General features: G+C 43.3%; 1 protein-coding gene across 1 annotated transcript in view; it reads right to left on the bottom strand.

The window, feature by feature from the left end:
* Positions 1-305: 305 nt before the first annotated feature.
* Positions 306-27,203, bottom strand: part of ice1 (KIAA0947-like (H. sapiens)) — a gene marked incomplete at its 5' end in the record, with an annotated part of 31,856 nt that continues 4,958 nt past the window's right edge. The window contains 16 exons of the mRNA XM_083652841.1: positions 306-1,668; positions 1,818-1,916; positions 2,661-2,761; positions 3,435-3,628; positions 8,985-9,145; positions 10,154-10,322; positions 11,144-12,407; positions 13,412-13,707; positions 13,907-14,218; positions 14,623-14,699; positions 17,892-17,999; positions 20,799-20,871; positions 24,677-24,759; positions 24,887-24,917; positions 25,027-25,104; positions 25,224-25,335. Coding sequence (XP_083508967.1) covers positions 1,490-1,668; positions 1,818-1,916; positions 2,661-2,761; positions 3,435-3,628; positions 8,985-9,145; positions 10,154-10,322; positions 11,144-12,407; positions 13,412-13,707; positions 13,907-14,218; positions 14,623-14,699; positions 17,892-17,999; positions 20,799-20,871; positions 24,677-24,759; positions 24,887-24,917; positions 25,027-25,104; positions 25,224-25,335 — 3,337 coding nt within the window. The 3' untranslated portion in view covers positions 306-1,489. The remainder of the gene's footprint in view (positions 1,669-1,817; positions 1,917-2,660; positions 2,762-3,434; positions 3,629-8,984; positions 9,146-10,153; positions 10,323-11,143; positions 12,408-13,411; positions 13,708-13,906; positions 14,219-14,622; positions 14,700-17,891; positions 18,000-20,798; positions 20,872-24,676; positions 24,760-24,886; positions 24,918-25,026; positions 25,105-25,223; positions 25,336-27,203) is intronic.

Raw genomic sequence — 27,203 nt, 5'->3', positions numbered from 1 at the left:
TTAGGACATCTTTATTGAGGGAAACCAATGTTTTAGTTCAGAATAGTAATCAAATGTTATATCACTGTCTCACAATAAATACACAATGTATAGTAAGATAGAAATTGACCCCCCCCCCCACCAGGGGGTTCACAGCAACAGACATCATGATTTAGTTTGTTGTTGAAATTTTAATGTGGAAAACATGTAATAACTTCCAAACTATGAAATTATACAAAAATATTTACCAAACTAGGCAAACTTATTTTCATCTATACAAAAATTTACATTCCATATTTACATGAAGAATAATTTACAATAGCAGTAGTACAACAAATAAATCAGAACCAACATGAACATGTTCGAGTGTTTTTGAAGATTATTTTAGAGTATTACCTGAGAGAAGTTAACAGACAGAATCCCATCAATGCATTTATTACAGGGCATCGACAAGTTGCAGGTTTTAGAAGACATTTTAAATGTTGATCAAAATAAAAAGGCCAAATGTGACACAAACGACCTCAGACATGAAAAACAGCATCAGAATAGCGGTTTACATGACATGACACTGAAACTGTATTTTAAGACCTAAGGCTATATTTAACTATAGTCAAGACATTGAAATCTTAATATGTAGACAATTAAAGACATTTTAAGACTTATTATGGGCCAGCAGACACCTTGTATTAAGAAGACATTATGTAATTACATCCACCATGGAGTTGGCTGGGGCCAAAGGACCAGCCAACAGAGTTGGTGGGAGGTTATGTTTTCACCCCTGTCTGTCTGTCTGTCTGTTTCTTTGTCTCAGCGGGATATCTAAAACACTTCTGAACGGTTAACTTAGAAGTCAACTGTTTACACTCACTGGCCAAAAGGGGGTGCTGTAATGGTGTTCAATCACAAAAACAGTAACTTCTACAGATTCACGTAGCACCGCAAAACTTTGTAGATAAGTAGGTTATGGGCAAACTTAGAATTTATTATTAACTTTCCAAACCCACTGGCCAAAAGGGGGTGTGATAATGGGCATGTTCAATCACAAAAAGCCACCTAACTTCCACATGGATTCACGTAACACCACAACATTTGTAGAAAGGTTGGTCATGGGCCAAGGATGAACTGATTCACTTTCCATGCCCACTGGTCAAAAGGAGGCGCGGCAATGGGTAACATGCCGTGGCGGAGGCATGCACTCTCCCGAGTGCCCTCTAGTTGAAAACAGGTTTGTGGGCGATTGTTTTTCACCATAGCAGGTAGAGAATGGGGCGGGTTTATCTGTGTGCATCTCTCTCAGCTCCTGACCTGTCTGCACACAGAGGCAATCTGTCTCTCTCAGCTCCTGACCTGTCTGCACACAGAGGCTTCCTGACCTGTCTGCACACAGAGGCTATCTGTCTCTCTCAGCTCCTGACCTGTCTGCACACAGAGGCTTCCTGACCTGTCTGCACACAGAGGCTTCCTGACCTGTCTGCACACAGAGGCTATCTGACCTGTCTGCACACAGAGGCTATCTGACCTGTCTGCACACAGAGGCTATCTGGTTAATGCAGCTGGTGACGGCAGGGGGGACGCGCCGGGTGGTTTCCCCTCTCCACGTTGCCAGGGCCTCCAGGGCTTGCTTGGGGTCGCAGGGAGACAGGTCGTAGGTGCAGTAGACGGCCGCTAGCTGGACCTCCCATGGTACGCCTGGATGGAGGAAGAGGTGATGGGAATATGAGTATGGAATATATGAGCCTCTGTCTCAATGGAATAGGATGGCAGGTGGGCTGAATATCTATCAGTACAACTCAAATGGATCATGCTGAATTCAGTGTTCTTTTTTTCATATTTCATACCTTCCCGCTGTCCATGCCTACAGAACGCGTTGATATCATCGGTGACAGTTTTCACCATGGAAACACACCTCTCCTTCATTCCCAGATGACAAAGGCGTCCTATTAAAAAAATAAAAGAACAATTTATGCATCATATGCTATAGTTTTCTATAAAACCTTTTAGTTTTTCTATAAACCACTGGTTTAGGTAGGCTATTCACACAAAATGTTTCCCCCCCGCCCCGAAACCCCCAATTTTTTTTTATCCCATTTTTATCCCCCGTTAGTGCTAATTTTAATTTATTTATCCTGGTTGCTACTCCACCCTCTGCCGATCTGGGGAGAGCCGAAACTGGCTCCATGCTTCCTCCGAGACATGGGCAGAAGCCAGCCGCTTCTTTTCACCTGACAGAGGAAGCTTCACCAGTAGGACATAGCACGTGGGAGCTTCACGCTATTCCAACCAGTTCCCCTCCCTCCGAACAGCCCCTAACGACCAGAGGAGGCACCACATCAGCAACCAGGATATTGCATGTTTTGGTGAAGGGGTTCCTATATGAAGGAAACCCACAGGGGGCACGGGGAGAACATGCAAACTCCACACAGAAAGGCCCTTTTGACGACCCCACCCGGGCGGTGGGCACTCGAGGACATGCGGACGGGCACGCACTCCTTCAGCGCTCACAGCGTCCCAGGTGGGAATCGAAACCCAGGACCTTCTAGCTGTGAGGTGACAGCGCTTACCACTGCACCACCGTGCCCCCTCACCATTCACACAAAATGTTTGAGATGATGCCATAGTCTGGTCTAGTGAGAGACCTCCAATCCTGTGTAGTGCAAATTCATCATCATGTCATTTCTAACCTATGAGTCTGAGGACAGTGGCGATGGTCATGTCAGAGACGGGGGTCTGTTGGTCTCTGGACTGCATCACCCAAGTGCTCATCAGCGGCCACAGCTCTTTGCTGTAAAAGCACAGATGATCAGCAGGTTCCTTGAGTTTTATTATGTTTTTTCTGTATTTTTAGGGGAGGACACAAAGGATGTGAGGAAGAAGAACAAGCTAATATGGTTTAGGAGGAAGTAAGAAATGAAGGAGAGAAGCCAGTATGTTAGGAGCAAGCAAGTAAACGCCAGATGCAGTAACCATGGAAACATAAGAATAATCCTAACTTTTAGCCTAATTTTTCACTTTTAAATGTATCAACTTCATCTAAAAGCCATTGAAAATATGATTTTATTTAAGAGACAGTACAAAAAGAAAAGAAGAAGAAGCTTACCCTGTTATTCAATGTGTTTTATTATAATTTTCAAATACAATTATTAAGATTTAGCATTCAACGTATTTTTTCCAAAAATGAGTCTTGAAAAAGGAGACTCGTCTTATAATTAGGGTCGTCCTATATTCTGACTAATATGGTAATAAGGTAGGAACCCTTACAAACATCAAACAGCCAGAGATCTATTGAAATCTATTGTCCATGCAGTTATGTTTTTTTTTATTGTTTTGTTTGTGTGTGTGTGTGTGTGTGTGTGTGTGTGGAGCAGGGGGGTACTAGCATGTTGAGTTGGCCATTTTAAAAATGGCTCGCAGGGCAAAAAGGTGTTAGGAGGGAGGGATGTAAAGAGAGTGCTCACCTCAATACATTGTCAAAGGTCCATTCCCACTTCTTGTGTGTGCAAAGGAGGTCCAGTGTGAAGACGTGCCCCCAAGCCTCAGCGTCCAGGTCGTCCCCGTACCGAGCATGCTTTTGGAATGACTGGTTGGACCTGTTCTGGATCTCACACAGCGCCGTGGAGATCAACTGCTCAATGTCACAGCAGGGAGGCTTCTGAGGAGATGCAGAGAAATGTGTCACTTTTTCAAGAGTCCTTTCTGCTTCATCAGGTAGGAAAGATGGGCAAGGGAGAGGATAGCAAGTGATAAAGACCATAGACACAATTCACACTCATGTCACAGGTATGCAGGGTATCAATTAAGTAGGGTTGTCAAAAGTATCCACAGTATCAATACTAAAAAATGTTGCACAAGTTCTTCCCCTCTGTCTCACCACTGTGTGACAGGTGTCAGAGGGCACTCTGTCTCATGCCTTCTGGTTCTGCCCTCCACTGTTGGGATTCTGGGCCAAAATATTTGACTGGTACTCTAAGGCAGTGGTCCCCAACCACCGGGCCGCGGACCGGTACCGGGCCGCAACGCATTTGGTACCAGGCCGCGAGCCCGGTCCCAAATTTTTTATTTATTTTATTAATTTTTTATTAAATAAACATAGGCTATAATATATATTATAGTGTGGTAGTTGAAACATAGTTTCAAGTTGACGTTTATTTATGTTTGTAGTTTAAACAAAAACATAAATACTGTAGGCTACATAGTACAACACAAAAGGCTGTTATTTACCGTTTGTCGCCACCTGGTGAGTAAATATATATGTAACTAAAACCATTAAAATTGACAACCGGTCCGCGACTTTTTTTTCCATGTATCTACCGGTCCTTGGCACAAAAAAGGTTGGGAACCCCTGCTCTAAGGCCTACACAATTACCCTTCAGCCGGAGGCAGAACTCACCATCTTCGGTGCTTTCCCACAGCTGTGCAACAGTCTCTGACACTGGGGACAACTGTTGCCAAAAAAATAATTCTGAAAGAATGGAAGTCCCCCTCTTCACCTTCTTTCCAACTGCGCTTGACGGACATGATCACTGTTATAAGGATGGAGAGGCTCAGATCCTTGAGAACCAACTCACTTAAAAAGTTTCTAACTACCTCGATGAGCTTAGGGGCGGTGGGTGACTTGCCCGGCTGGTTTCTGTTGGACGCCTTGTTGTGGGACGCCATGCGTGAAGTATATAAGCACCTTATATGGATGGTAGCACCACATTATGATAACTGTTGATATATGTATGTTTTTGTTTGTTTGTTTGTTTGTTTGTTTTCCGTTACTGTGTCTGAGCTTGTTCTTTTTTTTTTGGTTCATATATATTGTTAAAATAAAAAAATATATATACATTTTTTTTTCTTTTTTCTTTTTACGGAATCAATCAATTAATCATGTAAACAGATACAATACTAATTTGCAACAGTATGGATACTAGGGATGGGTATCGCTTGGATTTTATCGATACCGGTTCCGGTATCGGTACTGGTTATCGATACCGATACTTATCGATACTCTTATCGATATTAATATCCATAATTTGGTGCAAAAAAAATAAAGACATGACATGAAAAGATGCGAATAGATTCAACAGTTATTTTGTTATTACTTATTACAAGTAAAATTCCTGAGAAGGCTTATTTCACCACAGTGAATATGACGATTTATTAAAGGAGAATTTCGTTTTTTTTGAACCTGGACCCATCTCCTGGCATTAATTAAGATCTGACGACTCACCCAGTGATCTCCGCGGCGTTTCTGGCCGTCCTAGCGTTGTTTTGAGATCAATAGCGTCCAAGTCAGTTGTAAAATGGAGCTGATTTGGGGCCAAGTGTGAGCCTGTCTTTACTGCATCTAAATAGCTATTTTTACTCCCGTTTTCGCCAAATATCGTCAGAATCTGATCCCTCAAGAAGCACCACAGTGATATTTCGCCAAAGGCTGTTTCCTGGAGTCCCACAGGGATCAAATTACCTCAAACGTGATCTCAGTCACCAAGTCTCGTGAAGTCCCGCGATACTTTCCTGCTGACTGGCCAAGTACAGGCAGGACGCTTTGCGGTGGTGGTTTTAGCGTAACCTATGTGGGGTTTGGCATAACCTTCGTTATTTCGAATCCCACATAGGTTACGCCAAACCCCACATAGGTTACGCTAAAACCACCACCGCAAAGCGTCCTGCCTGTACTTGGCCAGTCAGCAGGAAAGTATCGCGGGACTTCACGAGACTTGGTGACTGAGATCACGTTTGAGGTAATTTGATCCCTGTGGGACTCCAGGAAACAGCCTTTGGCGAAATATCACTGTGGTGCTTCTTGAGGGATCAGATTCTGACGATATTTGGCGAAAACGGGAGTAAAAATAGCTATTTAGATGCAGTAAAGACAGGCTCACACTTGGCCCCAAATCAGCTCCATTTTACAACTGACTTGGACGCTATTGATCTCAAAACAACGCTAGGACGGCCAGAAACGCCGCGGAGATCACTGGGTGAGTCGTCAGATCTTAATTAATGCCAGGAGATGGGTCCAGGTTAAAAAAAAACGAAATTCTCCTTTAAACCTATAGGTCACCTATGTGGTAGAAATATGCAATTATTATTTTTTAATTTGAGCCCTTTGACCAGAGAAAACAGCTGTAGTTTCCCCCATGTCACTCTTAAGGGGGAATCATACTACAACACGCAGAATGCATTGCACACGTCAATTGAAACTCGACACTCAAAGGTGCCTGCAATACATCTCTTTAGTGGGGCATATTATTTTCATTTGCAAAATGTTTTCTTCATAGAGTCTGGATAAATCACACCCGTTTTCAAAGGGTTATGAAACAAACCAGCGCGATAGAGTTATGTTAACGTGGAGTTTGTGGACCAACTTTATCTGAACGGATGGCTTAGTCTAGTAGCGTTAGCTGCCTTCAAGCTAACGTAACGTCACAGATAAAGTGAACACCGTCGCTGTTTGTTGTTCTTCAGAGTTGGCAAAGTGAAGTCCACATCATATTCTGTGACTGTCAGAAAATAGGTCAGGTTCAGCAAAGCCCCGTGACGTTTGTGCAACGCGAGGCGGAGATTTCTCTCAATCATCACAGGGCAGTCGCTCACTTTATAAGACTCTGTTGTTGTGTGATTGGCTACATGTGTTTTCTTCCAAATATACTAAGCTAGCCTACTGATGTTTTAAATATTTTAAACCTGCTGCAAGCGTACTAGTGACAGGACAGGAGTATAAACATGCAACATCAAACGCCTGGTACTTTTTTTTCATCGTTAGGGACGTAAAAATAAATAAAAATAAAATACCGATAGCAGCGCTGAACGTCCAGGATGTTATCAATACTCCTGGTACCGACCAATCAGGCACCGGTACCAAATAATACCAGTGCTCGATACCCATCCCTAATGGATACCAGCAGTGCTTTCTCTTAATGAAAAATCAAACATACTACTGATTTTTCCCTCCCTATCATTGGTGGGTATCTGTTGCTTCAACATGTTTAAAGTGTTCTGATAGGCTGATAACTAGCAGGGGTCTGTCCGTCCATCTGTATTGAAAATACAGATGTCAAAAAGGCCCAACAGCGACTACACGGACTCAGGCGCCTGAAGAAATTTGGGCTAAGGCCAAAAATCCTCAGGAACTTCTACAGAGGCACCATTGAAAGCCTGCTGACTGGCTGCTTCACCACCTGGTACGGGAACTGTACCACCATTGACCGCAGGGCGATAAGAAGAGTGAGGCGCGCGGTAGAGATCTTCACGGGTCCAAAATCACGGACTCGGACCCTAATGGACGCGGGGAATTTGTGCCCGAACCCGCAATGGACCCGTCTATTATTAGAAATATGAGACCCGGCCCCGTTTAGAACCAATAAATGTCGGACCCGGAGTGGACCTGTCTATTATTAGAAAGCTGAGACCCGGTTCCGTTCAGATCCGAGAAATACTGAGGCAGAGACTAGTGGTGTCGACGTCAAAGTTGCTTGTTAACTGCTACAAGTTGTATATCAAATGAAACTTTGTGCATCTTAACGTTATAGCATTCTCCCCTGGTTGATGCTGCCTAACGCTAGTTACAGTGGCAGTCTCTATGCACCGTTCCTTTGCCCAAAAACGCACACAACAGCGCTAGAAACAATCACATACATGTTGTGACTTGTGTACTCACCATGCCATCATCGAATAATAATCCAAAAGTACGGGAAACAGTCATCTTCAATTAAATCCATAGCGAGAGGAACCAGCAAGAGGGTTACCTCTCTGCAATGAAAATCACTTCCTCGTTTGCCTGAGGCGCATGTGTGCGCATGTGTACGCATGTGGTCACATGCGCCTCATGTAAACGAGGAAGTCATTTTCATTGCAGATGGGAACGCTCTTTGCTAGTTATTTTCTCTATGGATTTACTTGCAGTTTGTGACAACAAGCCTCACGTGTGCTGTTTTGATGCGTTTCTCTCGTGATCAGCGCTGATCGCCGGGTCCACTCGGGTCTTATTGGACCCGGCATTTCACTGTCAGAGCCCCGAGACCCGTGACAATCGCTACCGGAACCGACCCAGACCCGGAGTCACTTCTTTTGAATGGACCCAGACCCGGCCAGGTCCGGGTCGGATCCTCGGGTATTCGGGCATACCCGAAGACCTCTAGCGCGCGGCCCAGCACGTAACAGGATGTGAGCTGCCAGAACTGCAGGAACTGTACAACCAGCGGTGCCTCAGGAGGTCCCTGAAGATCATCAAGGACACAAACCACCCCCACAACAGCCTGTTCGCCCCGTTACCCTCAGGGAGGAGATACAGGGTCCCAAAAGCACGCGCAAATCGCTTGAGGGACAGTTTCTTCCTGCAGGCCACGAGACTCCTTAACATACACAAATAAACTCCCAACAATCATGTAGTAGCTGTACTGTAGCTGCTACCATTACGTATGTCTAATGTTTAATTGTACGTTTAATTAGGTCTATGCTATTTGCACCTGTGCAAACAGAATGTTAATTATGTTTAATTATGTTTAAAGTATGTCCATGCCATTTGCACCTATGTGCAGTGACTATGTCACTGTCTTTGGCTTGTCTTATTGCTTTACTGCCTTATTGCTTGTTGCTTCTCTTGTTTTCCTGCACCTATATGCCCTGTTATTTTGCACTATGTTGTAACGGAGTCTACAGCACAAGAATTTCACATGTGATACTTGTACTACGGAGTGACAATAAAAATCTTGAATCTTGAAAATAGTATTGAGTATCGATATTTTCCTGGTATCGGTATCAAAGTAGAAATTCCAGTATTGTGACATCCCTAAAATGAATGCTCACTCAGTGCAAAATACCTGCAAATGTGTCTAAAATGTTCTTGAACAGGTGAAAAGAATTTAATAATAAAACATGTACAAACCAGGACAATGAAACTGAAGAATAGAACAACACAAAACAGCAAAAAGTCCCTTCATTAGAAATTAAAAAGCTTGACATCATTATAATAATACAAACCCTAATAAAATAACACCCATCCCTACCGATGTGCACTTTACCTTGTCCCAGTCAAGGTATGCTGAAAGGCAGCTGAGGACTTCGTCTGGTGCTTTCAGTTTGGTGAGCGCATGTACGGCTTGGCACAGAGGACTACTGTGTGAGAGGACATTGCGCCATGTTGTCACAATGAACAGGATCAGCTTGGCAGAATCTGGGAAATCTGGAGCAGTAAAGAGAGAATACACGTATTTATATACAGTGTGTGTGTGCATTTCCAAACATGAAGTCCGGACTATGCCCGTTAAATCAGGTCCGGACTATGCCCGTTAAATCAGGTCCGGGTATTTCCTGGAGTTACCCTTCCATGAGGGATCGTTGTTTCTTTTTTTTTTCTTTTTTCCCCCCCGATTTTTTATCCCATTTTATCCCCCATTAGTGCTCATTTGATTTCTCAATCCTGGTTGCTACTCTATCCTCTGCCGATCTGGGGAGAGCCGAGACTGATTCCATGCTTCCTCCGAGACATGGGCAGTCAGCCAGCCGCTTCTTTTCACCTGACAGAGGAAGCTTCACCGGTAGGACATAGCACGTGGGAGGTTCACGCTATTCCAACCAGTTCCCCTCCCTCTGAACAGGCGCCCTTAACGACCAGAGGAGGAACCACACTAGCAACCAGGATATTGCATGTTTTTGTGAAGGGGGTTCCTATATGAGGGAAACCCCCGGGAGGCACGGGGAGAACATGCAAACTCCACACAGAAAGGCCCTTTTGCCGAACCCACCCGGGCGGTGGGCACTCGAGGACATGCGGACGGGTACGCATTCCTTCAGCGTTCACCTCGTCCCCAGGTGGGAATCGAACCCACGACCTTCGAGCTGTGAGGCGATAGTGCTTACCACTGCACCACCGTACCTCCCGGGGATCGTTGTTTCTAGACATGAGGAAAATGTTCGGGGGTAGAGACTTGAGAGTGGGGGGGAGGGGGGGGGTACAACATGTATTTTGGCACCGTGAGATGTGTGTTTTGGCGGATTTTTTAACAGCTGTACCATTAGCCTCCATTCTATGGCGATACTAACTAACTTCACGACTGTAGCTCACTGTAAACTGAGCGGACAGTGCCGGTAAGGCATGGTGTATCTTGGTTATGTGGGGGGATGTGGCAAATGAGCTTAACTCCCAAAAAAGTGGTGTATCCCTTTAAGGCATGTAATATGCATCATTAACCTTCTCTGAGAATGTTGTAGGCCAAGTTGTGAGCCTTCTCCCAATCTCTCTTCTGTTGACAGATCCCTGTGTACACCCTGCATAGGGCCTGCATGTGGTCTCCACTGAGCACCCCTCTCTCGGTCTTCAGCTTGGTCAAGATGGCTGACATCAAGTCGTCTGCTATGGCCTGGGGAGAAATGGGACAACATGCATTCATGTAATATAGAGATCCAAAGTCCCTCCCCTTCCGGTCGGGGCCTACATGCACCAGCGTCTGAAAGAATATGAATGGTGGTGAACGGCAAGAGACAATCATTTTTCCGATCCCGTTTGAATTGTGTTATGAGGTACACATACTGTACTGTATGATGTTGGTCAATTTTAAAGATAACTTTGCAATCAAGAAAGTAGCAGTTTGTCATGAAGTTACAAATCAGAAAGACGCCAGGCCATGTCTCCCGCCAGGCCATGTCTCCCGCCAGGCCATGTTGGTGTGACGTATATTGTGTGAGACGAGAGATGTAGTTGATTGAGCGGTTTCATACAAAACTAAATGTTGCATTTCAGTTTTACGACAAACTGCGGCTTTCTTTACATGCAAAGTTATCTTTTAAATCACGTGTACCATTGAAACGGGATATAAAAATCATCGCCTCTTGCCGTTCGCCACCATTCATATTTTTTCAGACGCTGGTTCGTATGCTGCAGCAGGAAGTGACGCCGAGTCTGGATGTCTATAGGATTTCCCCCGAGGCTTCTCTCTCCACCAACAGTGTAAAGTCACTATATTATATCAGCCCTCTACTCCTTGATCACCCATGTCTTCCTCTATCATCACCTAAACCATCTTTTCCTCCTCCAGAGCCTGTATTTATTTGATGAGCTACCATATGCATTACCACAATAATCAAAGCAGAGGAAACTGTACTACTTTTGTAAACAACTGCATTTCTCTTCAAATCAGCCTCCTGGGTATAGATAACATAAAGCATGAAACGACATACTTACGCAGCTGTTTTGACAGAACTCAGAAATGACCTCCTTCTCCTCCTCTCTCAGGACAGGCTTCATCGACAGATTTCCAACACGTAGGTGGCTCTTGATCACAGGCAAAAGATCAAAGCACTGTTTTTCGATTTTCCCCAATGAGTTAAATATGAGGGTTTGCTCTGCAGGTTTTCCACCTGCCATGGATGGAGAGGCCATCTCATTTGCAATCCCTTTGGCCTTCAACTTCTGAGCTGAGGTATCATCTGCACCGGGTAGGGTGGAGGAAGGCGATGCCTTGCGAACGAGGCCACGGGAGCTGCTCTCTAGCCTGAGCAATTTGTTGTTTTTGGGTTGGGGCAAACTACCGGCAGGTCTCTTCTCTCCTCTCAGCTCTGTCTTGGTGAAAGCTGTGGAAGAGGAATTGATGGTTTTAAAGCCAGACATCTGGCCGACAGTTGTTGTAGGTGTTGTTCCACTTCCACTCTCTGAAGAACAAATGCTGAGACTGACGTTCCCTCTGAGAATGCTTAGAGTCCGGGCACGGGCGGAGAGTTCCGGATACATGGTGTCAAGAATCCTCATGGAGTTTTCCTGAGATGGACTGGAGGATGAGGAAGTGGATGAATTAAAAGCAGACAAGGGCAGGCGACCTGGAACTGGCACAGCGTGCTTTGGAGTGGCGGAGCCGAACTGAAGCGGCGAGGAGGGGACTCCGTCCGGAGGAAGTGGACTGTTGAGCGATGGGGAGTTTTGCTGCTGACTGTTGCATGTCATGTGGCTCTGAAGTGGAGTAGTAGGAGAAGCCAGCCTCATCTTGGGCGAGGGAAAGGAGAGTTTTCCAATAGCTTGCCTCGGGTTGATTGGTTTGACCTTCTTTGGACTCGGAGGTGTTGCACTCAGAGGGGCTAGGAGAGGAGGAAGCGGAGGGCCCATTTCAGAGCGAACTTGGCCGATGAACTCTAGCTGAGCTGCAGTTTGTGCAGGTGAACCTGCTGATGGGCTAGATGGGGAGGTCATGTCTGGGCTGAGTCTTCCAAGGACTACATATGAATCTACAGATTTATTTGGTTCACTTGTGATGGCAGGGCTTTGCTTCAGTGAGGTAGTCTGGCTAACGGTGGCCATTCTGTCCTTAGAAAATACATCTTCATCCACTGATTTGGGCACAGGCTCTACAGTTGTTGTGTTGGTTGTGAGGTGTTCAGTTCCTCTTTCTGACTCTGGGTGAGGTTTGAATGGTTGCCGTTTGAGAGTGGGCAACATACAGGAAGAGCTCAACTGCCTGCACAAAGAATGGGTACCGTTCTTTATTGATTCACAGCCAACAGTCTGTATTGCCTCTTGGGAGTCAGAAAGAGAAAGCTGATTATGCTCAGCTTTGACTGTACTGTCCAACATCTCTGTCGGAATCTGCTTTGTGGAAGGAGCTTCATCATTTGCATTGCCGGATTCCTGGTGATTGAGAGGCTCTTCTGCATTTACCTTCTTGAATAGTGCAGACCTCTGAGGTGAAAGCCTTCTAGATGGTGTACCAGCATTTGACTCTATGGGAGAAGCTGGTTCCTCAGCTGTTTCCACTTCATGTGCTCCATCAGGAAGTTTCAATGAGGCATCATTTTCATTTCTCTCTTTGGGGTTTTTAGCAGAAACACTGCTCATGTCATTTCTCACCAATACCTCAGACAAGCTAAGCTGTTCTTCAGGTGTGTCCTCGCTAATAGACGCTTTAACATTATCAGACACAACACTGATGCCATTTCTCACCGATACCTCAGACAAGCTAAGCTGTTCTTCAGGTGTGTCCTCGCTAATAGACGCTTTAACATTATCAGACACAACACTGATGCCATTTCTCACCAAGACATCAGACAAGCTCAGCTGTTCTTCAGGTGTGTCCTCGCTAATAGACGCTTTAACATTATCAGACACAACACTGATGTCATTTCTCACCGAGACATCAGACAAACAAGGTTGATCTTCAGCTACCTCTGTGTCCATGCTAAGAGACCATTCAACATTAGTCCCCTGGGTCCGAAAATCCACCTCCATGGCGTCTTGATTGCACAGTCCCAAACAGTTTGAATCTTGAATAGTTTTCCTCTTTTCTGCATCATATGTAACCTCGCTGCCTTGAGGAATGCCAAGGCACGATGTAGAGGTAATTGGCTGTGTATCTGATAGTGCTTCAGAGACGACGGCGTCATTACTTCCTTCTATTGGTTCTATTTGTAGTAGTGGTACCTCAGCCCCAATGACATTGCAAGCACTGGCTACTACTATATCCACCTTTGCAACACCTGCTGATTCATCTCCCCCTGCCTCTCCTTGAGTATGCTCCTCTGGTTCATCTCCCCCTGCCTCTCCTTGAGTATGCTCCTCTGGTTCATCTCCCCCTGCCTCTCCTTGAGTATGCTCCTCTGGTTCATCTCCCCCTGCCTCTCCTTGAGTATGCTCCTCTGGTTCATCTCCCCCTGCCTCTCCTTGAGTATGCTCCTCTGATTCATCTCCCCCTGCCTCTCCTTGAGTATGCTCCTCTGATTCATCTCCCCCTGCCTCTCCTTGAGTATGCTCCTCTGGTTCTCCTCGAGTAACACCAGTGTGAAAAAGGTGAGTTGTTGAGATGCCAGTGTCCACAGGCAGACTGTTATTGGGTTTGACATTGGAAGGTGGCTCTTCACTTTCAGCAGTTAGTGAGGCTATCTCAACCACAACTGTTATGTCTGATGTGGAAGATGACGACGACGATGCCACTTGCATTTGCAATTGGTCAGTTTGCATGACTTCTTGATCTTTTATCTCTGCATTGTCTGCACCGTCTTTCTCCCCCTCTATTTTAGTCATGTCATTCAACTCATGTTGCCCAAAGTGCTCGCAAATGTCTTCATTGACGATGTGTTCAATCTTCTGTGTTGCAACCACTGGCGAGTCCATAGTTTGCTCTGCCGGTAGTCGAGAAGATTTGAGATGATGGCTCGACTCGGGTGTTGTGATGAGTACGGAGTGCTCCTGCTGAAGAGGAAGGGAGTCATTAGTGGGCTCGGGACACTTTTCCTTCTCCACCTCCTCTGTCTCAAGAGAGTCCACTTCTCTGTCCTTAAAGAAATCATACACACATTCAAAGGATTAATAGCAGCAACTTGCACTGGCTTAGAATTACTGTATATCAGGAAAAACTGGCAAACAATCAGCAAGAACGGATATTCAAAGACTTCACACTTAAAATATGACTGAATGCTCACCGAGTCAGGCACTGGGGATATGCAGGGAAGCAGTGGCTTAAACAATTCCATTATCTCTTCAATGGAAATTTCACAACTGTCCAAGTCAGTAGATGAGTCCTCCATTATGTGTTCCTTAGACCTTCGCTTGCCCTTGTTTGCAGTATCTGTTTGTTTCTTGCCACCTTTCCACTGCGGAGATGTTTGGCGCTTGATGGCTTGCAGCATACATGGAGACCTTGATGGTGACTGTATGGGGAAACACTGCAATTCACAGACTGTGTGAGAAGCAGACTGGGACTGAGAGTGCGGTCTGTTCTCTGGAGGAGAGGCAAACACCTGCTTGGGACTGACCTCTGAAATCACAGGAAACAGAAGAGTGGAATGCTGGGTTATAAATGTTCTCTGATGACTTTTTATGCGGTTTCCTCATCCTGCACAAGACTTAAAGGATGGGTTTTCCGTGGGGAATATGAATATATATTAAATCTCACGCCCCTAAGGTTTTCGAATCCGTTGAAATTTTTGAAATTGGTGGTTTACTCACAGAGATATCAACCGAAATCCACTCTGTGTGTGTGTGTGGGGGGGGGGGGGGGGTGGTGGGGGGGAGGTGCGGGTGCGGGGACTCGAAATACTACATTTCCCACAATGCACTGGGCTCGCGTGGCCTTCGTTTTCATGCCCACCCCTCAGGCATTTGGCTGATATCAAACTCCAGTAGGTGGCGGTAATGCACATATATGTTTGCCAACCGCCATAAAACTCAAAGAAGAAGAAGAAGAAGGCTTCGACAATAAAAGATACAAAGAAGAAGAAATAAATCGAAAATAAAATTGCCTCCAAATTGCACCAAATGTAAACGGTAGTATATATGTCGGGAGATGTCTTCATAAAAAAAAATTCATGCATTTTAAGGCATTTTCGTAGGAGTTACGCGCATCTGATGTTGTAACTATTTTCTGTAAAAATGTGTAAAAACGGGTACATTGCTCAGCGTTGATTTCGTTACTTCAACCCACCTACTACTAGATGTAAAATTTGACGATCTTTCCAATGCCGCCAGTCCCGTGTCTATTAGTGCTTCCGTTCCCGAGATATGGTCTCTTTGCAAGGAACTATGGGAAGCTAATATTAGCTACAGCAGGCTAGGCGGTTGAAAAAGATGGCTGCCTTTTTGTTTTTGTCAAGGCCTCTGAAGGGGCGTGGAGGACCTCTAGAGGCGGGACCATGGCCAACAACAGTTGTAGTTCATAGGTGCACGACTTCCGCAAGGCGGGGGGTGTCGCTCTGACGCGTTTTGCGTCAGAGCGACATGGAAATAATGTGATAGATGCTTGATAGGCATGGCAGTGAATATCCAATTTCAAAAATTTCAACGGATTCGAAAACCTTAGGGGCGTGAGATTTAATATATATTCATATTCCCCACGGAAAACCCATCCTTTAATGAGGGGATTGAAAACAGGAACATTTGACTTGATGCCCTTAAAGCAGAGGTTCTCAAATGTTTTTCAGCCAAGGACCCCTTACAAGATAGAAAATATACCGGGGACCCCCTCATTCTGATTTGTGATTTTGGGCTAAGCTTAATTGTTTCCACGGTAACGTGCTTGACTTTTAATTTTGATTTAATTTGTTTGTTATTAGAATGTAATCCATTAACTATTTTAGATTTAAAGCATAAACTATTTTCGTTGAACTATGAAGATTTTGCACAATTTAATTTTTTTTTTTTTTTATTACATTACATTTACATTACGTCATTTAGCAGATGCTTTTGTTTTGTCCAAAGCGACTTACAATATCACAATTTGTCAACAGTACAGAAAACCACTATGCAACACAATCAATGACAGCCAAGATATTTTGATAGACTAGCACCATGTAGGAAGTAGTTTGAGAAGGAATAAGTAACATGTAGCATTTTTTTTTATTTAAAAAAAAAAAAAAAAAAAAAAAAAATTATTAATTTTTTTTTTTTTTTTTTTTTTTTTTTTAACTGAAAACTTTTCGCGGACCCCCTGGCAAAGTGCCACGGACCCCTGGGGGTCCGCGGACCCCCATTTGAGAACCACTGCCTTAAAGAGCGTGATGCAGGTAAAAAAAAGTGAATTTACATTTTGGGCTCATGATTACCGGTAGTAGAAAAACAAATTTCTGCCGCCAGGGCAGAAATATGGAGAAAAAGGTGGCATTCTAAATGTGATGTCACAAGAGGATAACGTTCTTCTGGGGCTGACATCACAAGAGGGAGTTACATTTTTTGGGTGGCACGGTGGCTCAGCGGTTAGCACTGTTGCCTCACAGCAAGAAGGTCGTGGGTTCGAATCTCCACCCCGGTCCTTTCTGTGTGTGGAGTTTGCATGTTCTCCTAGTGTTTGCGTGGGGTTCCTCGGGGTGCTCCAGTTTCCTCCCACAGTCTAAAGATATGCAGTGTTGTGTAGTATTGTAATGTAACCTAGTAAATGTATAAGTATGTACTAGTCACTAGTAGGGGTGTCACAATATATCGTCCCACGAAATTTCGCGATAGTAAAACGTCACGATATGTATCGTTGAGATGAAATCTCATATCGTGAATTTTTTTTTTTTTTTTTTTTCAAAAGTAGACAAAGAAACGTCTTTGTTTGTTGAAGTTCAATGTGTGGAAAGAAGTTCAGTTGAACAAGTCTCTGAAGAGACACATGAGAAGTTATACAGGAGAGAAACCATTCAATTGAGTTTCTGGCAAAACTGTTTACTTGACAGGAAAAACTGAAGATGCATAAAAAATAGATTAAGAAAAGTCTTGTTTGAGTTTGAAGAAAAACTGAAGATGCATAATGAGAATTTATACTGCTGAGAAACCTTTTAGTTCAAAGTAAATCTAAGTGACGGTGTAACTCATTCTATTTCAAGATAAGCCTTATGTCTCTCATGTTTTTTCTAGTTGTTATTGTAATAACAATTTCCCACAACAGCATGTTTTGTATTTGTGCATTTCAAATAAAATACTACTTTTCCAGTCATATATTGTCATTATTCAAGTTTAAAAAAATATTGTTAAAATCGTATCGTATCGTATCGTTATCGTGAACCCAGTATCGTGATACGTATCGTATCGTGAACTGAGTGTATCGTGACACCCCTAGTCACTAGTGTATGTAATGTGAACAGGGCACTCCTGAAAAAGTGAGCATTGCTCTCAGTGAGTGAGGCTCCCGTCCCCTATATAAATAAAGGTTAATTAAATTAATTTAAATGTAATTTACATTTAAATTTCAGGAACAGTGGCCCCTGCAGTTCACACAAAAGTCTAGATGTAGCTGTGTGATAACATAATCATAATAATAATAATAATAAACAAAAGATAACATGTTTTACCATATCATTAGGGCTGGGTATCGGTACTCGACCGAAAATAACAGTAGTATCCAATAGTATCGAAACTTCTATCAAACCAGTCCTGCATTCAATCCTTTTTGTATACAGATCTAGAACAAATGGCTATTTGTAAGCTTTTAATAACATCGAGATACAAGAGGGACCAGAGCAGAGGAGCTCACCAGCCCCTAATAACGCCGCCTCACCAGGGAAGTGCAATGTGCTCGCTGCTTGCTGCTGCTGAAGTTCCACACATGCCCACAGACTCTGCAGCAGTGTCTTGAACTTCTCTGTGGAACACACAGAAAACAACATCCACATAATGAAACTACAACAATCTGCTTATGGGTAAATATAGTGCATGTGAATGACCAGTTCATGTAATACATCATAAAAAGCAATAATTAAAGTGAAGTCAACTGCATACCCTTGTCTACTTTAGGCTCCTCAGGTGCACGTGCTTGAGTTGATGTGCTCATGAATTCTGTCCAAAAATAAAATCATAATAAACATTTTGATTTAGTTTGCAACTCAACACAAGTGAGAACTAGAACGACCGCACCGCGGACTTATGCCTCCGCCATTAGTTCATTCTTGAGTCCAAATCGCCATTTGAGGCAAATTGGAAGAAATTCCGTCAAGGCGTTACTGAGATGTTGTGTTACAGAGCTTGGAAATTGGGTGTGTGAGGTCACAGTGACCTTGAACTTTGACCTTTAACCATCAAAATCTAATCAGTTCATCCTTGAGTCCAAGTCGATGTTTGAGGCAAATTTGATTAAATTCCGTCAAGGCATTCCTGAGATATCGTGTTAACAAGCTTGAAAATGGCATTCGAGAGGTCACAGTGGCCTTGACCTTTGACCACCAAAATCTAATCAGTTTATGCTTGAGTCCAAGTCGATGTTTGAGGCAAATTTGATGAAATTCCGTCAAGGCGTTCCTCAGATATCACGTTAACGAACATCGGACAAACAATCCGAATCCATGATGCCTCCGGCCTGGCTATCGCCGGCGGAGGCAGAAAAAGTTGTAAACCCACATAACTATGTAGGCTACACAGTCACATCACAAGGCTATACACAGTATACACTCAATGTATATACATAACCACAGTCCACAAATACAATACAACCAAAGTGACAAGTGCGGTGCAGTGCGTAATGCGTATGTTCAGGAGTTTTCACCTGAACTAGATTTTTCTATGGTCCTTTCAAGTACAGCAAGTTTCATCAGTGTGGTGAGATAGAAAATTAGGCTATTTTTCTCGTATCCTGAAAAGCTGCCATTGTTGAAGAAACGTTTAGATATGAGCACAGCGAAGAAAAAGAAAGAATGAAAATACATTTTCTTACCTTTACTTCTTTCTCTCTCCAAACTCATCAGTCTCACCTGTCCGAGAAAACAAAAACAATTTAACAAAAACGAAAAACATGTTCAATTCAGATGGAACATTTCAATTCACCAGCTACTTGTGATGTACACAAATAAAAAAAACTGGTGGAATGACAATCACCCTGTCCACTGGGCAAGCCTTCCATCGGGATTGCCAAACTAATATGTAATATTAGTTACTTGCCAAAGTAATATGCCTTTCAGTCAAACATAAACTATTATGTTTGAAGGCAGAAAATGTATATACCGTACTAGTTTAATGGTAAAGGGACATAGATCACACACACACACACACGCACGCGCACGCACACACACACACACACAGTTTAATGGTAAAGGGACATAGATCACACGCACACACACAGTTTAATGGTAAAGGGACATAGATCACGCACACACACACAGTTTAATGGTAAAGGGACATAGATCACACTCACACACACACACACAGTTTAATGGTAAAGGGACATAGATCACACACACACACAGTTTAATGGTAAAGGGACATAGATCACACACACACACACACACACACACACACACACACGCACACACACAGTTTAATGGTAAAGGGACATAGATCACACACACACAGTTTAATGGTAAAGGGACATAGATCACACACACACACAGTTTAATGGTAAAGGGACATAGATCACACACACGCAGACGCACACACACAGTTTAATGGTAAAGGGACATAGATCACACACACACACACACACACAGTTTAATGGTAAAGGGACATAGATCACACACACACACAGTTTAATGGTAAAGGGACATAGATGTCATCACTGCATCTGAAGATCTCACACACACACACACACACACACACACACACACACACACACACACACACACACACACACACACACACACACACACACACACACACACACACACACACACACACACACAGTTTAATGGTAAAGGGACATAGATGTCATCACTGCACCTGAAGATCATCAGTGTTTCTCCCTAGCATCATCTTCTCTCTGGTCAGTTGAGATATTTGATCACGTTGATTGCGAACTGATTCTGAAACAGAGGAAACAGTTGAGCCATTACTGTAAATGAGTTCTACCATAAAGAAAAACATCAAAGATATTGCACATAAAACATATTTTTGTGTTGTGCAAGTTCAAATTTTCAGTACTAACCTTCAAGCCGTCTAAGTTGGTTTTCAAGGTTGCTCTTTCTGTTGGTGGAAATAACATGTTTAGCATCATTACCGCCGCCACCGACTTGGCTGCAGGTTTTCCTCACGTTTGTCAGTCTGTTGGTCTGCAGGATATCTCAAAAACATATGAATGGATTTGCACAAAACGTGTCAGAAAAGTTGGTCATGGGCCAACTTAGAAGTGATTAACTTTCCACGCCCACTGGCCAAAAGGGGGTGTGGCAATGGCCGTGTCCAATCACAGAAAGACCCCTATGTTCCAAACGGATTTCCGTAACATGCCGTGGCGGAGGTATGCACTCTATCGAATGCCCTCTAGTTTGTTTCTTTTGATGGTTTGATTGCTCCTTTCTCACAAACAACGCAGCAGACAAACCCCAGACATAAACATAAAAAAGCAAGACCTAGTGGGAGACCAGTGTGAAAACCATAGATGGATAAATAATAAATATAGTGTGTCAAAAGAACAGGAATAACATCCATAACATAGTGTATTATAATTCTTACAAGCTTGTTGTCTTGGCATTCTCCACTCTCAATTGTTCAACTTGATTTGCTAGTGCCTGAGATGTCTTCAAAGATGCCTGCAGAGGTGAGGAGACAGAGTTTCAGTCAGAGATGATGTAGTTTCCAGAGCTACATCTAAACAGAATACCATAGAGAGAGAGAGAGAGAGAGAGAGAGAGAGAGAGAGAGAGAGAGAGAGAGAGAGAGAGAGAGAGAGAGAGAGAGAGAGAGCCTACTTCCTGCTTCAGCACTGTATCAGAGATTTTCATCCGCCATTTATTTTCCCATGGACATTTCGTAAAATGCTTGTAAAAAATAGTTTTACATCATCAAACCAAACGGTTCAGATATATTTAGAAACAGGAGAGACCACATAACATTTCACTCGGACAAACACAGAAAAAATATGTTCTTTAAATCAGTGATTTTTTTTACGTGTTTGTCCGAGTGAAAAGTTATGTGGTCTCTCCTGTTTCTAAATATATCTGAACCGTTTGGTTTGATGATGTAAAACTATTTTTACAAGCATTTTACGAAAAGTATATGGGAAAATAATAGGGATGGGGCCGATCCGATCCAATATGGGTATCGGGTGCCGATATGGCACTAATTCACGGATCGGATCGGATCGGATCGGAATTGAATTGAATTTTTTTTGCAATTCCAGCGCACAGCTGGCCGTAATTTGTATAATAATGTATAATAGTATCCTTCTTTGCCTTGTATATTTTCTTAATTTTGTCTGCTTTTTGCAAGGTACCGTATATTAAAAAAAAAAAACTTTAATTGGCCAAATCTTTGCCTATACTGTATATTCAAGAAAAATATTGGTATCGGCATAATATCGGTATCGGCAGATATCCAAATTCAGGTATCGGAATCGGATCGGAAGTGAAAAAAGTGGATCGGTGCATCCCTAGAAAATAAATGGCGGATGAAAATCTCTGGTACTAGGGGTGTCACGGTACACAAAAGTCACGGTTTGGTACGTACCTCGGTTTCGGGGTCACGGTTCGGTACGAATACGGTACAACGGAGGAAAAAAGCAACAAATCCCAAATTCTGTTTTTTTCCCTTTGAATTTTTCTGAATTCTGTTTTTTTGCTTTTTACGCTCATTTTACCATCAGAAATAGTGTCTAATAAGTGGGAATGAATAAATGTCCACAATTTAATAAAATCTAGGCAATCCACACAAAAAGGTTTTACTCTAGAGCAGTGATTTTCAAAGTGTGGGGTGCGCCTCCCTCTCAGATGTCTGTATTCCAGCTGTTTGACAGGGCAAAGGCATTTCCCCCCACTTTAAATCTTTATTGTACACAAGTTTGTAAACAGAGTGCATGTACTGAGTGCAATACTCCCACCCCCCACTGTCTGACAGACAGCGGGGTGGGTTTCACTTTCCCATTACGTTCGGTCATCGTAATGGATTATTGGAACATGACAAGGAGTCATCCCCTCTTCCTCACCGCATCTTGCTTGTCATCCCATGCGATGTAAGTTGCTTGTTTACAAGTTAACAGCTTTGTCAGTGTTATGTAACGTTTAGCCGCAACGCGCAACTATAAAGGACTTTGTTGCGGCTACGTAATGTTACATTAGCAAGCTTACCTCGTTGGCTTGATGTTGACAGAATTTAACAGCTTATCGCCTGAGTCATAAAAGTCATTAGGATACTGCTCTGCACTTTTTTTGACGACGGTTAAGGGGGAGCAGCTGTACGCTTCAATATTGTTGTGGTTTTGTGAAGCAGCATGGAAGCTACAGCTTGTAAACACGCTGGAGCGACCCACGGTAATGTTTCCTCTCCACAAAACGTTCCATTCAGTGAACGCCGATTTCTATGGCCCTTGTGTTGTTTTGGTGTGTCTTCTTCTGTGCCGTTTAATTCAATTCAATTGAATGGCGTTCAAACAGTGTTTAGGTGCTTTGCACCACCTTCTGGATTTGACGTATTCGTCGTGTCGCTTCACGCACCGAACGGTTCTGAACCGTGACACCCATACCGTGAATTCACGGGACGAATACACGTACCGCGACACCCCTATCTGGTACAGTGCTGAAGCAGGAAGTGACGTTCCACTTTGTCTCTCTGGCCCAATCCCAAACCACTCCCTACTCACTACCACTTCACTACCGAGTGCCACTCCAAATGGAGTTCCACTCGCAGCTGTAGAGGGCACTGCTGATTAAGGGGAGAGGCATAAAAGAGAAGCCGAACAAGTGAGACGCCCTCGCTACCTTACCGGAAACAGGAAGGAGCCGTCACCATGGAGACGGACAGACGCGTTGCCTGTGTCATGCTGTTCCACAATAGACGTGATTTCAACGGGGCGTCTATGATTTAGCTCTCATATAGCCGGCTAATGTATAGACCTATTTTAGACCAAGCAGTAAATACATTATTAAAATGAATAATTAGCAGTAAATACAAAAATATACACTAGAGAAGTCCTCCACGTTAGCATAAAAGGTAATTTATCTGAGCACAAGATTTTAACGTTATGTCATGCTTAGCTCTCATTTAGCCCAGGATAATGTTGTCTATGCATAGACATGTTTTAGACTACACACAAAATGTATATATTTTTTAATTAATAACCATCCACAAATATGAAAAAGACACACATGGGCTACAAAATAAAGCTTCTAAGTCCTTTTCGCTGAGCGTTATTGCTGTGTTTATTTTTTCGATTTTTCAGAAATTCGCTTCCGACGCGTCGGAACACATCTGTGGATTGACAGGTGGGTCAAAACTCGCATCGCAATTTCGTGCCGTATATTTGCATCGCTCTTGACTGTGTTTATTAGGTCTATGCTTAGCTCTCATTTAGCCACTTTGTCTTGAATACAGTAGCCTATACCCTCTCAATTGTGGACTAATAACTCGACATATTCCATGATTTAGTTCGAGATGTAAAGTCACTGTGAGGGAAATAAAGGTACGTGTTTGATCTAAAATACTTGGAAGAAGTAGACGGAACTAACTTACACTTGAATGATGTTTCCTCCGGACGTAGTTTCTGCAGCAACCGTCGGCGAGCCTGCACCAGTGCAGACTCGCTGTTTAAGGGTTTGACAAGCCGCCTGCACTCAGTAGGGGATAGGGGCTGGTTTGGGATTGGGCCTCTGTCTCTGTCTCTCTCACTCAGTCAGTGTTTCCCCTACCATTCTACAGACCTGGCCAACAGCGCCCCCACCAGGCCAGAAGAAAAATGGGAAAATATATATATATATATATATATTAACCCCCCCCCCCCCCCCCGCTCTCCCCAAAATTTCTATAAACCTTTATGGCATATTAATACAATACAACAATACTGGTGTTGACAGTAATAGAAGATGCCAAATCATTCAAAACAATAAGCATTTTGCTTTTAGGAGCATTGTGCCAGCGTGCAGCGCTGTTCCAAAACGTGTCAACGTGTGTCGTTGCCTGGGAAAAGCACAATCTATAATACAACTGTTCGCATCGCATCCCATAATAGTATGATGATACTTGGGATGCCATTGCCAACATAGATGCGAACAGGTTAGTTAAAAGTTTAGCGTCGTCAGCGAGGGCCCCCACCGTTGCAGTTGGGGTACGTTTCGAAATCCCTCCAGGCCTGAACATTTTTCTAGGGGAAACACTATATATATATATATATATATATATATATATATATATATATATATATATATATATATATATATATATATATATATTACTCCATATATAAAAAAAATAAGTTACTCTTAGCAGATTAAGCCTGACTAAATCTAAATGTGATGCACTGACTGAGTTCTAAACTACACCATTTCAGCATTACAAAACACTGCATAAGATACATTTAAAACTTTTCAATTAAATTTGCACGGTTTGTTTGTTGTTTTGGCCTACCTGTGTTTTCAGCAAGTCATTTTCAAGGGAGGCCTTCTCCCTCTTCAGGTGTGCATTTTCAAGGGTCTGATTTTCTGTCACTTCTATGCATTTGAATGACAATTTAACAAAAAATCAGAAGCAAATTTCACACAATCTTGCTCTATAAATAGTGTGTAAAAATTGTGCAATCAGAACTCGGAGCAAATTACAATAGTGAATGCCAAATACCTTCCACATCCTTTAGCTGGTCCTCAAGTTTCTTATTCCTAAGGATAAGAAGCAGAATGATTAACATTCCACAAAAGGCACAATTCAATGTGCGTGTGTTGTAATAGTAATAGTTACAGTAGCATCGGTGTCATCTCTTACTGTGCCGTAGTTTTGTTGTTCTCCTCCTTCAGCTTGTCCATCTCTTCAGACATCTGTCCATAGGCCTTCATTGTGCACTATATATAAATTAATTATGATTTGTTTATATTTTTATTTATTTACTTATTACATTATGATTACATTATTATTTATATACATTATAAAAAGGTGTCCACAGATAGGCTATAGGGCATACCTTTGTTTCTTCCAATTCTGCTCGCACTGATTCATAATGTGCATTCTGTTTCTCCAGAGAAACCAGTTTGACCTGCAGGTCTTCCAGTTGTCCTTGGAGCCGGATCGTGTCACTAAAACATGGTGGAAACAGGAATGTGTTAAACCAGTATCTCCATCACGAGAAACATGATGATGATCTGTGTGCTCTGAATGTGTTAAACCAGTATCTCCATCACGAGAAACATGATGATGATCTGTGTGCTCTGAATGTGTTAAACCAGTATCTCCATCACGAGAAACATGATATTGATCTGTGTGCTCTGGTGCCTTACCCAACCTCGTCATCATAAAGTAACCAGGGCCTGACCGTGACCAGTGTCAATGCACTAATATTATTGCCCAATACTGAGCTTTCACAGACAGTCTGTATATAGACGGTTTCACTGGAATTCTGTTGCTAGGGACCACAAAAGTTTGAAACCTAGCTTATTTCCTGTCAGTTATTGTATTAGCAAACACTGCAACAGGAAATAAACTAGAGGCACTTTAGAATCTGTGTAGGAATTTAGCCAGGGGCAAGGGCAAAAATTAGGGATGGGCATTTTAAGCAATTGAAATACTCGAGTACTCTCCCTCAATTATGAACGAGTAACCGGGTACTCGCGGATGGGGGGGTCTGTGTGATTACTATGGTAATGACGGAGCAGGGGTAATCAGCTGTGTATGGGGCTGTTCACACATAACGTTTGCATTTTTGCATGGAGAAAGCGTTACCTGGAGCATTTTTTGTGAGAAGGACTGACTGTGATATTAGGTGACGCTAAGCTAACGTCTAAAGCCTACCTCAGACAGTATCTCCGATGGTTGGATGGATGGCATTAGCGCTTCGGAGCAGACAATAGTGTTGTGAAACAAGTGAAGGCTCATTTCCAATACATGTCCATTGTCCAGTATCATCCATTTTACTTTATGATCACTGTTACACTAACGTAAATCCACGGATTACAAGGTCCGGTGTTCTGCCAAAAAGTGAAAACTGACCACTGACCAGTGTGATTAACACATTGAGTGCCACAGCGCTTCAGTAAAATTGTCTGGAGCCTGTGCCAGATTCACTTCCATTCAGTTGAAAACAGCTATAGAATTTTTTCTATTAGGGCTATATGGACAGGGCTGGACTCTAATGAAACATTGGACACTCCTGCTTCTTTCAAAGAAGAAATTTTGTTTCTAGACAGTTCCATTATGAAATGACAGCCTCTGAAAGAAGAGCACTTTCAAGGGTTTTCTGCTGTCTTTTTTTACTTTTCAAGATAAAGTCACTTTTATGAATACTTTTTGCACTCTAATTTCAAGCACATTCACTGACTCTAGCTAATATTTTCTGATGTAGTGACGTGGTGTAGTTCTCTGCAGCCTGCGTGCCCCACCCCCTCTCCCCCCCTGAGCTGCAAACTCCTCCCCACACACACACAGTCTATTTTCGGAGCCTCCGTTTTTGCTCCGGGCGACTGACGGCAGCTCCCGGGCGGATCCCAGCGCGACAAGGAAATGGCAAACGGGACTGCAGGAAAAGGTTTGGCCGTTCGGTGTCGGGTGCTGCCTTTCTGGCAGGTAATCGTGTGGAGAAACTATATGCAGACAGATAGACAGAGGCAGAGGAGCTCAGTTGTGGGCGCGGATCGCAGCCAACTGTCAGCTGCAGACAGAGCAATCTATATGGCTCTGGCTGCAGCATGCATCGGTGATCCCCTTTGATCACGGCTTTCTCCTGCACAAAGTAAAGGATCTGAGCGCCAAGGTTTTAGGGTGGCGCAGCTGCTGTGTAGATTTTTAAGGTGGCGCCGTGTGATCCCTTGAAGCGATTCATGCTCACTGGCTGGGTACGACCTTAAACAGCAGAATTATGGAATAATATGAATTATGATATTGGGACATCCACAGACGTCCTCGGCACGTCTCGTTACTTTTTTTTAGGACGTCCACAGACGTCCTTGGC

Source organism: Poromitra crassiceps (genome assembly GCF_964638095.1).
Source record: "Poromitra crassiceps genome assembly, chromosome: 1".
NCBI lineage: Eukaryota > Metazoa > Chordata > Actinopteri > Beryciformes > Melamphaidae > Poromitra > Poromitra crassiceps.
This window is presented reverse-complemented; position numbering and strand designations above follow the sequence as displayed.